The sequence below is a fragment of the Ranitomeya variabilis genome, chromosome 2 (genome assembly GCF_051348905.1).
Source record: "Ranitomeya variabilis isolate aRanVar5 chromosome 2, aRanVar5.hap1, whole genome shotgun sequence".
Classification (NCBI taxonomy): Eukaryota; Metazoa; Chordata; class Amphibia; order Anura; family Dendrobatidae; genus Ranitomeya; species Ranitomeya variabilis.
In genome coordinates this window covers 433181599-433194934 of record NC_135233.1, presented here as the reverse complement: position 1 = coordinate 433194934, position 13336 = coordinate 433181599, and the positions used below count along the sequence as shown (strand labels likewise).

At 48.5% G+C, this 13336-nt stretch overlaps 1 protein-coding gene across 4 annotated transcripts; it reads left to right on the top strand.

Annotated features, from left to right (window-relative positions):
* Positions 1–1074: 1074 nt before the first annotated feature.
* Positions 1075–12067, top strand: TRAF6 (TNF receptor associated factor 6). Of its 4 annotated transcripts, none has more exons than XM_077287041.1 (8): positions 1234–1339; positions 2439–2547; positions 6026–6362; positions 7983–8133; positions 8651–8809; positions 9380–9451; positions 9610–9687; positions 11017–12067. In XM_077287041.1, the coding sequence occupies exons 3-8, from the start codon at positions 6058–6060 to the stop codon at positions 11926–11928; spliced, it is 1677 nt and encodes a 558-aa protein (XP_077143156.1). In that variant the 5' UTR covers positions 1234–1339; positions 2439–2547; positions 6026–6057; the 3' UTR covers positions 11929–12067. The 4 variants fall into 4 exon arrangements, with proteins under 4 accessions (XP_077143157.1, XP_077143153.1, XP_077143156.1 ...); XM_077287040.1 differs by having other exon boundaries at positions 1294–1425; XM_077287042.1 differs by lacking the exon at positions 2439–2547 and having other exon boundaries at positions 1075–1425.
* The last annotated feature ends 1269 nt before the right edge of the window (positions 12068–13336 follow it).

The following is a 13336-nucleotide window of genomic DNA, read 5'->3' as shown; positions in this document are numbered from 1 at the left end:
AGGGCGCTCCGCTGTGCAGGGATATAGTGCAGGGAGCTCCGCTGTGCAGGGAGCTCTGCTGTGCAAGGGTATAGTGCAGGGAGCTGCACTGTGCAGGGATATAATGCAGGGAGCTCCGCTGTGCAGGGATATAAAGAAGGGAGCTGCGCTGTGCAGGGATATAATGCAGGGTCTCCGCTGTGCAGGGATATAGTGCAGGGAGCTCCGCTGTGCAGGGATATAGTGCAGGGAGCTCCGCTGTGCAGGGATATAATGCAGGGAGCTCCACTGTGCAGGGATATAATGCAGGGAGCTCCGCTGTGCAGGGATATAATGCAGGGAGCTCCGCTGTGTAGGGATATAATGCAGGGTCTCCGCTGTGCAGGGATATAGTGCAGAGAGCTCCGCTGTGCAGGGATATAGTGCAGGGAGCTGCGCTGTGCAGGGATATAATGCAGGGTCTCCGCTGTGCAGGGATATAATGCAGGGAGCTCCGCTGTGCAGGGATATAATGCAGGGCGCTCCGCTGTGCAGGGATATAGTGCAGGGAGCTCTGCTGTGCAAGGGTATAGTGCAGGGAGCTGCACTGTGCAGGGATATAATGCAGGGAGCTCCGCTGTGCAGGGATATAAAGAAGGGAGCTGCGCTGTGCAGGGATATAATGCAGGGTCTCCGCTGTGCAGGGATATAGTGCAGGGAGCTCCGCTGTGCAGGGATATAGTGCAGGGAGCTCCGCTGTGCAGGGATATAATGCAGGGAGCTCCACTGTGCAGGGATATAATGCAGGGAGCTCCGCTGTGCAGGGATATAATGCAGGGAGCTCCGCTGTGTAGGGATATAATGCAGGGAGCTCTGCTGTGCAGGGATATGGTGCAGGAGCTGCAGCACTGTACCCAGAGGCACTGGGGGTTCTGGTGGTCTATTTCCTAAGGTTCTGCAGGTTCTATCAGCCTAAAGTCCATATTACAGCCCCACGGCCTCTAGCTGCAGCCTCTGTGCCCTCTCTCTGGTGCCTGCATACAAGCATTAGCCGGAGATGTGAGATCTATAGACCGGTCTGTGTGGTGAAAACACAGGAAGGAAGAACAGTGAGCTGTGAGGCGGGCACCACAGCAGCCAATCAGATATCTGCTTTCATCCGCTACACAAAGCCTCTGAAACATGAAAGCTTGTCTGGTTCGTTGCTGTTATTCGTTCATCACGTGGTTTCCCAGGTCACGTGACGTGACTTTTTCCCCGTCACCTGGTGTTCCTCGGTCACGTGCTCCTCGTCACGTGGAGCCTCTCGTCACAGACTAGGTGTTACTGGTGAGAGGAGGAAGTCTGCGCCGAGGGCGAAACCGGGAGCGGGGCCGTGCGGGTGAGTACCGGGAGGCGCGGAGTCTGCGGGCAGTTACTCCCCCTGTGTAACTTGTACTCTCCCGGCGGCTCAGAGATAACACGACCGTAAGTGAAGGATGGAGTCGTTACAGGGGTTTTCCATCAGAAGAATTCATAGGACATAACATGATGTGATCAGTGGGGGTCAGACTCCAGGGACACCTGCCCCCGTAGATCCTGAGAATGGTATTGCCCGTCCCCAGGGTCTCAGTGGTCACACAGGGGGGGCTCTGGCCCTGCGACCTTCACACGTGTGCCCCTCCTCACCCTGGGGCGCAGAGAGCGGCGACCCCCTGTTCTGTGCCTCTGAGGGGGTCCTGAATGTGGGTCCCAGGGCAGAGCCAGAGAGCGCCATGGTCCGGACAATCCCTTTAAGTGTCCGTAGGACCTTCTGCCGTCACCTTTTTTGCGTTTTTTTTTTTTTACCTTCAGTCTTGACGCCCGCTGGGATTTTAAATTTTAGGGGTTTTTCACCCCTTAATTCCCAGAGCCGTAGAGTTCTTATTTTTCCTGTCCATGAACCTCTGATGATCCTTTTTTTTTTTTTTTTTTTTTTATTATTATTCTTAATTTTATTTTTATTATTAATACAATTTATTTGTGTACGACCCGATTTCCACACTTTTATTTCTCTGTTGTGGAAATCTCTAGAGGCTTTTGCCTCCGTCATTAAATCATCGATATCAAATGTGTCATTTCTTTACGGTGAATGAATTTTATAGCGTTCAACCGCTCAGAAGGAAAACTGTGATGGTGCAGGACGTGGCGGCATAACCATTTATTTCTAGATGGCGTTATTAGAGGCTTTGGCTGTGATATTGTTGCACCAACTAATTGAGGCAGCGTCCTGCGTGCTGCTCGGCTACCGACTTCAGCATTCTATGCTGAGGCAGGAGCTGGGCGCGGGGCGGCGTGGTTGGTGGGCGCGGGGTGGCGTGGTTGGTGGGCGCGGCACAGACATCTGTCTCTATCCTGCAAGTTTGGAGCAAAAACTTTAGTGATTCACAAACATTACTGTACTATAGAGTCCTGCACTTTGTTTATTTTTATTTATTTTTTTATTTTTGCTTCCATAACAGATGGCGGAGCTCGGCAGTTGATTTGCTGCTGTCAGACACTTCACACGTCACAGTTGCTATTGATCCCAGTGTCTAAAGGGTAGAACGATCAGAGACCGACTTTCTTTAGGTCAGATTTTTTATTTATTTATTGGGTTTTGGCTCACATTCGCTCCAAAATCTGCTTCAAAAACTGTTTGGAAACTGATTCATTTCCATGTGAAATCTGTTGTAATGTTTATTAGAGGAGGGGGGAGAGAGTTACAGAAGTTGTCCAGTACTTTGACAACTTCTAATACCCCTCGCTTAGCCCCGATAAAATAATAATGCCTATACTCTCCTCCCGTGCCGTTCCCTTTCCCGCAGTGTCGGCACTGGTTCTCCTCGGGGCTCTGTTGTGACGCTGGCACATAAACAGCGCTGGCGTCACTGTCCCCACATTTGGACAAATCGAATATGAAGAAGTCCGCGATCAGCTGCAGCCCGGACTTCTTCTACATCTTCAAATTGTGATGCCTCACTGATTGGACGCCAGCGTCACATGTCACAACAATCGTAGGAGAACCCCGGGGACAGCGAGTGCCGACACTGCGGGAATGGCGCGGGAGGTGAGTGTAGGCTTTATTATTTTATCGGGGCCAAACATCTTAATCAAGAAGATGTTGTCATAGTAGTGGATAACCCCTTTAATGTGATTTGTTTGAAGCGGATTCGTAAGGAGACCTCTTCACACTAGGCACTGTCCAATCAGAAGGCTGGACAAAAAAAAACTCTTCCAAAACTGCTTCAGGAATAGAAAAAAAGCTTTCCCTAAACAGGAGCATTTCCTGGAGAGGTTTTTGCCTGAAATACTCGTAGTTTTTGAAAGGCTCGAAAAACTTTGTGTGCGCGCGGCTCTAGACTCCAATCAGTGCAGGTTACACCGAGCTGCTGTAAACGGGCGACGCCTAGGAGGAAGTCTAATGACCGCCGTAAAATCACGGTATGACGTCCTTTATGATTCTGTTAGCGCCCTTCTTGTGTGCGTTGTGGACATTTGCTGGTAAATCCCGAGAAGCAGCGCCCGGCGCGTGTCATACGATGATATATTGTATCCATTATCTCATATTGTTAAAAAATATATATACTGGAGTCAATAGAGGCGGGTGACCGGATGTGCACGGTGTATGAAGCCGGGACCGCGGCGAGCGGATGCATGTGGAGCCGGGACCGCGCAGAGCGGATGTGTATGGACCAGTGACTGCGCAGAGCGGATGTGTGTGGAGCCTGGACCGCGCAGAGCGGATGTGTGTGGAGCCTGGACCGCGCAGAGCGGATGTGTGTGGAGCCTGGACCGCGCAGAGCGGATGTGTGTGGAGCCTGGACCGCGCAGAGCGGATGTGTGTGGAGCCTGGACCGCGCAGAGCGGATGTGTGTGGAGCCTGGACCGCGCAGAGCGGATGTGTGTGGAGCCTGGACCGCGCAGAGCGGATGTGTGTGGAGCCTGGACCGCGCTGAGCGGATGTGTGTGGAGCAGGGACCGCGCTGAGCGGATGTGTGTGGAGCAGGGACCGCGCAGAGCGGATGTGTGTGGAGCAGGGACCGCGCAGAGCGGATGTGTGTGGAGCAGGGACCGCGCAGAGCGGATGTGTGTGGAGCAGGGACCGCGCAGAGCGGATGTGTGTGGAGCAGGGACCGCGCAGAGCGGATGTGTGTGGAGCAGGGACCGCGCAGAGCGGATGTGTGTGGAGCAGGGACCGCGCAGAGCGGATGTGTGTGGAGCAGGGACCGCGCAGAGCGGATGTGTGTGGAGCAGGGACCGCGCAGAGCGGATGTGTGTGGAGCAGGGACCGCGCAGAGCGGATGTGTGTGGAGCAGGGACCGCGCAGAGCGGATGTGCACACTGTATAATGGCCGTTCTTTAATATCAGACTCTTCAGATTACAGGATTCTTACATTTTCATGGCTTTTTTTTTTTATTACTTTAACCGTTGTCACTATCTCCACTCTGTACATTGACCGCAGTTTATGAGCAGCAGGAATGCTTCCTATAAAGCGGAGCTCATCCTTTTCATCCCACACATCTTGTTCACACTCTTAGGTACCGGATAAGTCTTTCTAGCGACTGATTAACTCTGCAGGTCGGTGAGGTCTCTTGCACACCCTTCATTGTCAGAGCTTGTGGTTCCAGTCCGGAATGTTGGGAATGTAGTCCCTATGGCTGTGGTGGAAAAGGGAAGCAATGATGGAATTTCCCCTGGACTGCAGGCCTATCCGGCTGATGTCATGTCATTATCCACCAGCCTGCAACCTGAGCACAAATACAGGGGTGCTATGTATAGCTGTATACTGTACCTATGGTATACACCCAGATCTAATAGTCATATCTGCGGCCCCAGATCTGGGTGTATATACCGCAGCCATTAGCTCTGGGTATAGACTGACACTGTGGTCCCTAGATTTGGCCATGTACTATCCTCATGGCCCCTTAGATCAGGGCGTGCGTGCTGTCCCGGCGGCACTTAGATCAGGGTGTGCGTGCTGTCCCGGCAGCACTTAGATCAGGGTGTGCGTGCTGTCCCGGCGGCATTTAGATCTGGGTGTGTCTACCGTACCCACAGCCATTAGTTCTCAGTATAAACCCACACTGTTGTCCCTAGATTTGGCTATGTACCTTCCCAGTAACCCCTTGGCCCAGCTGTCTGTTCCGGCCCCTTGGCCCGGCTGTCTGTTCCGTCCCGGCGGCCCCTTGGCCCGGCTGTCTGTTCCGGCCCCTTGGCCCGGCTGTCTGTTCCGTCCCGGCGGCCCCTTGGCCCGGCTGTCTGTTCCGTCCCGGCGGCCCCTTGGCCCGGCTGTCTGTTCCGTCCCGGCGGCCCCTTGGCCCGGCTGTCTGTTCCGTCCCGGCGGCCCCTTGGCCCGGCTGTCTGTTCCGTCCCGGCGGCCCCTTGGCCCGGCTGTCTGTTCCGTCCCGGCGGCCCCTTGGCCCGGCTGTCTGTTCCGTCCCGGCGGCCGCTAGATCTGTGTACATGTAGTATTTTTTTAGAGCCAGCGTTGGTTCTGAAATTCTCTCCGTGTTTAGACGGATATTGTGTTTCCTACTCGGCTAAAAGAAATCTTAGGAGGAATACTTTCTCTGCTGCAAAATAGTCTGCTCGATCAGGTGACGAGGGGCAGAGGATGAATGGAGAGGAGCCGGGATGGGGCCACTCGGGGATGGTTTGTCGTCTCTTTAGTCTTGGAGATGCATCGCTCTGCATAGGAGCTGTATACTTCTATAATGTTATAATTTTGCCCTTGACCACAACCCCATTACTGCCCTAAAAATGTGAACTGAAAATCTGCTCCAGCCATTGCAGATGCCGCCTTAAAGGGGTTGTACAGGGTTAGAGAAAATATCTGCTGCTCTCTAGAGACTACTGAGCTCCATTGCAGTGAGTAGAAATAAGCTGCAATACCATATACAACCTGTTGGTAGCAGTGGCGCTGTTTTTGGGAGAAAGCCGCCACGTTTTTCTAATCCTGAACAACAGACGATTCCTCTCGGCACGCACACAGCTGTCAATGCTTATTATTTTCTATTTATTAGTTGCATTAATTTTCTATGTAATTGTCTTCTGTCTCCCTCTTAGATGGTGCAGACGGCCATACAAGCCTCGTTACTATGAGTCTAGTGAACTCCGGAGCCAGCTACGAGGGTTGTTGGGATTCAGACGACGCCTGCTGCGGAGCTACGGCCGGCGCTTGCGCACTCAACACCAAGGAGGATGTCATCAGCCCCTCGGTGGAGACGCCGGGGATTAACCCCTCCAGCCTGGTCATGGAGGAGACGCAAGGATACGACGTAGAGTTTGATCCCCCGCTCGAGAGCAAGTACGAGTGTCCGATCTGCCTCATGGCATTGAGGGAGCCCCTCCAAACACCGTGCGGCCATCGCTTTTGTAAAGCGTGCATCATAAAGTCTATAAGGTGAGCTCTGATCCTAGCAGCGTCCCCTCCAGCAGCGCCACGGTTGGCGCAGCAGATATTACACTGATTATTTTTTTCTTTTTCTTTTTTTTTCTTTTCCCACAAGCAGCGAGATTAAGGTAACTTTCCAGACTAGTGTTTGGCTTTCTTGGGCACCTGACATCCCTGTGCTGGCATTTCTCTAGCAATGCAGACGTAGCCTACCCAAGAGAAACCCTTTAACTTTTACGCAGGTCTCTTCTTTTGCAAAGTCAGGAACACTCCTTCAGCAAAATCGCCCCAAGGTCAGATCCTGCAATGCTCAGAAATATTGCAAAAAAAGAGCTAAAGTTCAGACTCTAAAGGCCTCAGCGTGTTTATACGTTCATGACCGTACAATTGGATAAAGACAGATCATCTTAAAATGTAAAAATAATCTTATCTCAGGAAGACAACACATGACCTATTACACTGTGATTTACCAAAAGCTAGGCCAACATGGTGAAGTGGTCTGTGAAAAATGTAAGTACACCCCATGGGGATGGATGGAGATGCCTCATGGGCAATGCAGAACCCTCCTGTATCTGACAGAACAAGAAGGCGGCTGCCCTATCCATTCATTTATTGTCTGGTCCGGCCTTTCTTGTGTCATGTACCTTTCCTCCTGCAGCGACCAAAGAAACGACCGAAAAGTGGTCGGGAGCAGGATACTGGTGTTATGAAGACTCATTCTCTGCATTTTAATCATAATTTTTTTATTATTTAAAAAAAAATGCTATTAAAATTAAGCTTTTTCGCGTATTTAAGGATGGAAGGCGGTAACGTAAAAGAAGACATTATTTATGTGCGGCGTTATGCACTTGTACCCGTAGGGTCGGCGGTGCAGCATAATCTGCCGCACTGCACCTTACAGGGTTAATTTTTGTGCTAATCTTTAGAATCTCTCTGGCGGATTTAGTTCTGAGCACAAAACCACCGTCCCCCCCCCCCCCCGGTGTGAGCGCAGAGGCGCTGGGTGCCGCTCGCCTGCCGAGGGTGCGGTTTTTATCAAAATCAGCAGGAAGGGAATAGGAAACGGCCGTGGCTCTGTAGACGATAAACTATTAACCCCCCCAGGACTGGAGGAAACAGGTGAATAAACGCTGCAGATCATCGCCTTCACCTAATAACACGAGCCTGTCCTTCCTCTGCCCCAGAGCTCATCATCATCGTCACATCCTCCAGCAGCTTTCGCCTCCACTCACACGTCCTGTTTACACCGATCACGTGTCCCTGTGATTTCGAAATGCTGGGGGACGGGAGGGGGCTCCAGGCTCAATTTTATTTATTTATTTTTTTTTTTTTTTTAATCTCCTAATGGATTTTACTCTACAAAAGCTTCAAAAACTCTATCTGCAACAATGGATCATATCTACTTTTTAGGGGTGCAGGGTGTTAACCCTCTCCTGTCCCCTTTATTTAGGATGGCTTCTGAATTCTTAAATATTAACCCTTTGATGTTCCATAACGTATTTATCTATGAGCAGGTCGGGGGTGTGGACCTGGGGATCAAGTGCAAAGGCGTCTGATGCTTGCTGACTGTTTCAGTTTTCTCCCCCGTTTCCCATTCTAGCTGTTATATCCACTTGCTTTATATTCCAGGGATGCAGGACCAAAGTGCCCCGTGGATAATGACCTCCTCCTCGAGAACCAACTCTTCCCTGATAACTTTGCCAAAAGGGAGATCCTATCCCTGACAGTGAAATGTCCCAGCCAGGACTGTGCAGGGAGGATGGAGCTGAGAAACCTGGAGGTGAGTGGGCCCTAGATCCTAGAGACAAATCTCTGAAATGCCGTGTGTAATGCATGATCTGGCCTGAATTTTGCAGCCTCATAGGCAGAGTCCGGCCTTTACATGACACCAGGGGGCTGCACTAGTGAATCTCAGTAGTGCAGCTTGAGGCTTTGTGCGTGTTCTCCAACAACATCCACAGTTTTGTGCTGAATAAGTTCTGTATATCTTCAAAGAACATTGCATGTAATATAGAGGTGCAAGTCCCCCTTCATAAATGTAAAATGGCATCCACTAGGGGGAGCCGGCTGAGTACTGTGTATTCACAGAGCTGTATGCAGTACGATCCTGAGCTCCCTCTAGTGGTGGCTGCAGGGAGTCAGCTTCTAGCAGAGCTCTGACCTCCTCTACAGATATGTTCTGATGGATTAGAGTAAAGTTCAGGGGTGTGAGCTGTACTTCCTTATCATTGCTGCCAGGATATTAAAAGGGTGTGTGGTTTGTGTCTTTTTTTTTTTTTTTTTTTCCTTTTTCGCAGCATCACGTAGCAGCCTGTGAGTTCGCCAGTGTGGAGTGCAAACTGTGTCAGCAGCCCTTTAAGAGAAGCCAGCTACAGCGACACGTGGAGGGCGAGTGCCCAAGACGCCTAGTATCATGCGAGAACTGCCTAACGGAGATGCCCTATGAGGAGAGGATGGTAAGTCTGCAAACCTATGTGTTTAAGTAAGTGGTGTCTTATCGTCACCTTCTGCCACATGCAAGATGGCCGCCACAGTCAGAGAGCGGTCGGAGGAGCCTGGACCTGCTAAACATCTGTTGTGTAGCTGTAAGGGAAAGATTGCTTTGTTGTTCTTTGCTTTCCTGTATCTCTGGATAGAATCAGTCTCCTTCCCCCTCTGACAGCTCTTATCACCTCGGAAGTCTGCACAGCTATACTGCCAGGTGCTGCAGAGGCCTCCCTCCTTCCCTGACAAGCAGGACAGAAAGCTATTCCTATTGGCTGTTCTGCGGTAATCACTATCCACAGACCGGGCTGTGGGTGTGACTGAGCATGTGCGACCACCGCGGCTTGGCTCATTAGGTGGACGTGCCTATGGTTATAAACTGTGGACACCATTTGGCGCCATATTGTATGTCACCCCTTTTCAACAGATTTTTTTTTTTTTTTCTGCCACATTGCAACCAATTTCTTTATTCAATAAATTTTCAATATTAATCGGTGGGGCGTCCACTTCTTTACGGTAATCTGCCATCTTTTATTTTATAGCGACACGACCAGACGTGCCCCCTGGCCTATGTGACCTGTGAATACTGCCAAACTGATTTGGCCCGGAAACAGGTAGGAAAAGCCCCGAAGAGACGGGTACAATTTGGTGAGCGTCTACTAATGTAATCTGGAGCAATCAGAAGGAAACGTTGTGTGTGATTGTCATCATCAGAGTGATTGGATTCATGAGGCTGCGAGTAATCATGTGACGGGGTCTGCTTTACTTTCAGATGGCCGATCATTATGACATGGACTGTTACAAGGCTCCAATCCCGTGTACTTATAGCCACTTTGGATGCAAAGAAAAGGTGAGTGTTGTAAATATGAAACCACTGGTGACTTATTCAGACCTAGGTTCTTGTACATAGGGGCAGTATTATAGTAGTTATATTCTTGTACATAGGGGCAGTATTATAGTAGTTATATTCTTGTACATAGGGGCAGTATTATAGTAGTTATATTCTTGTACCTAGGGGCAGTATTATAGTAGTTATTTTCTTGTACCTAGGGGCAGTATTATAGTAGTTATTTTCTTGTACATAGGAGCAGTATTATAGTAGCTATATTCTTGTACATAGGAGCAATATTCTAGTAGATATATTCTTGTACATAGGGGGCAGTATTATAGTAGTTATATTCTTGTACCTAGGGGCAGTATTATAGTAGTTATTTTCTTGTACCTAGGGGCAGTATTATAGTAGTTATTTTCTTGTACATAGGAGCAGTATTATAGTAGCTATATTCTTGTACATAGGAGCAATATTCTAGTAGATATATTCTTGTACATAGGGGGCAGTATTATAGTAGTTATATTCTTGTACATAGGGGGCAGTATTATAGTAGTTATATTCTTGTACATAGGAGCAGTATTATAGTAGCTATATTCTTGTACATAGGAGCAATATTCTAGTAGATATATTCTTGTACATAGGAGCAGTATTATAGTAGTTATATTCTTGTACATAGAGGCAGTATTATAGTAGTTATATTCTTGTACATAGGGGGCAGTATTATAGTAGTTATATTTTTGTACGTTAGGGCAGTATTATAGCAGATATATTCTTGTACATAGAGACAGTATTATAGTAGATATATTCTTGTACATAGAGGGCAGTATTACAGTATAGTACCGTAGTTATATTCTTGCACCTAGGAGCAGCATTATAGTAGATATATTCTTGTACATAGAGGGCAGTAGTACAGTATAGTACCGTAGTTATATTCTTGTACATAGGAGCAGTATTATAGTAGTTATATTCTTGCACATAGGAGCAGTATTATAGTAGTTATATTCTTGCACATAGGAGCGGTATTATACTAGTTATATTCTTGCACATAGGAGCAGTATTATACTAGTTATATTCTTGTACATAGGGGCAGTATTATAGTAGTTATATTCTTGTACATAGGAGCAGTATTATACTAGTTATATTCTTGTACATAGGAGCAGTATTATAGTAGTTATATTCTTGTACGTAGGGGCAGTATTATAGTTATTGTTATATCTATTTTGCTTGTCTGTCATTAGGACGACTACTTTTTGTGCCAATAATGGTCTCATTACATATGTTTCACCCCCACGACTCCCAATCTTTGATATTACGGTATTATGACGCTTCTCGTCTTCTTTCTGACAGATGCAGAGGAATGATCTCGCTCGGCACTTACAGGAGTTCACCCAGGCTCACATGCGAATGATGGCACAAACCCTGAGAAGCGTCAGCAGTTCCTTCACACCGATATCCAACATGGCCGGCGTGTCGCTTGATCCCAACCAGTTTGAACCCGCTCCTTCATCATTCCCAGTGCCGTCTTCCTTATTGTCCACCCCCCATGACTCCAGCCAACAGATCCAGAGCATGAAGGAGACCATTGAGCAGCTGGAAGCTCGCCTGGTGATTCAGGACCATCAGATCCGTGAGCTCATAGCCAAAATGGAAACCCAGACTGTCATTGTGATGGACTTGAAGCACACGGTCCGTGTCTTGGAAGACAAGCTGGTGGAGGTGGAAGCGCAGCAGTACAATGGCATCTTCATATGGAAGATCCACAACTTCAGCGTTCACCTAAGGAACCAGGAGGAGGAGCGGCCGGTGGTCATCCATAGTCCTGGGTTTTACACCGGTAAGCCTGGCTACAAGCTCTGCCTTCGGATGCATCTGCAGTCGCATAGCGCGCCTCGCTGTGCCGACTACATCTCCCTCTTCGTACACACCATGCAAGGCGAATACGACAACCTCCTCCACTGGCCTTTTCAGGGAACCATCCGTCTCTCCATCTTGGACCAGTCCGAAGGTTCCAACTTTCAGGACCAAGAAGAGATTATGGACACTAAACCAGACTTGTTGGCCTTCCAGAGGCCCACCGTGGCCCGCAACCCTAAGGGCTTTGGCTACGTCACCTTTATGCCCATTCTGGCCTTAAGACAGCGCATGTTCATAAAAAACGACACGTTGCTGGTGCGCTGCGTCGTCACCACCCAAGGGGAGCTGAACAGCCCACGCCGTGAGGGATTCCACCCACGCAACAGCGACGGGGCCACCTTATAGTCACGCACGAGTCCTCCGCTAATGAAATGTTCTCATAATGGCCATGGTCATCACCGCGCTACTTCCTTTAAGACTGTGCAAAGTATCTGAACGTTACCGTTTGTGACATGACTGTATATTAAACAGATTTTTACCTGTGCTCAACCTCGATGCTGAATATGTCTAAAAACGTCTTTTTTTTTTTTTTTTTTTTCTGTAAATAATAGCAACAATATTAGTCTTCCATCTATGACTTCACCAAACTTCATAAGTGGTCACCACCCACCCAGCTTTTCCAAACTACAAATACCAACGAGCTCTGCTTTGCAACCATTGGGGACCATCGTTCTACATGGATGTTCTCGCAGTCCTAAACCCATAGGAAGAGACAGTCCTATGTAAATCCTATTACATTACATACATGCTTAACTCTTTGGCCACGGCTGCTGTGCATGTACAATGTCTATGTGCCATAAGTATATGGTTCGGGCTCAGGCGTCGAGCCTACTCCGTACAGCTCTGGTACCGGCTCCTTTACAGACAGTAACTGAGTGGGCTCCGATCGCAACAGTTTAACTTCTTAAATGCCTCAGTCACACCTTTTGGAGACCCTTGTAAGACCTCTTATGTAGCCTGTGACTGGGTTTCATAAGAGATCATCCATTTCTCAATGCACTGCAATATCACAGCGCTGCAGAATATCGTATAGGCAACCGAGCAATCTCAGGATCAAGTTTCAATTAATATTTTTAATGAATATTAAAGAGTACAAAATGTAAAATGTCCCCTTTTTTTTTTTTTTTTAAACCGCACAATGAAGAAAAAATATATACCGTATATACTTGAGTATAAGCCGAGACCCCTAATTTTGCCACAAAAAACTGGGAAGACTTATTGACTCGAGTATAAGCCTAGAGTGGGAAATGCAGCAGCTACTGGTAAATTTCAAAAATAAAAATAGATACCAATAAAAGTAAAATTAATTGAGACATCAGTAGGTTAAGTATTTTTGAACATCCATATTGAATCAGGAGCCCCATATAATGCTGCACAAAGGTTAATGATGGCCCCATAAGATGCTCCATAGCATAATATGCCCCATATGCTGCTCCATAAAGATTGATGGCCCCATAAGATGCTCCATAGAATAATATCCCCCATATGCTGCTGCGATTAAAAAAATAGAATTACTTACTCACCTCTCGTCACTGGGGACTAAGTGCCGGTGTCCTGAGCAGGCGGGGCCACCTGCGCACCATGGGGATCAGGTGCCGGTGTCGCCGCTGGCTCAGGCACCCGGCACTTGCGATATTCACCTGTCCCCGTTCCACTACTGCGCGCCGCTGTCTTCCGGGTCTCTGCAGTGACTGTTCAGGCAGAGGGTGCGCACTAACCACGTCATCGTGCCCTCTGACCTGAACGTCACAGC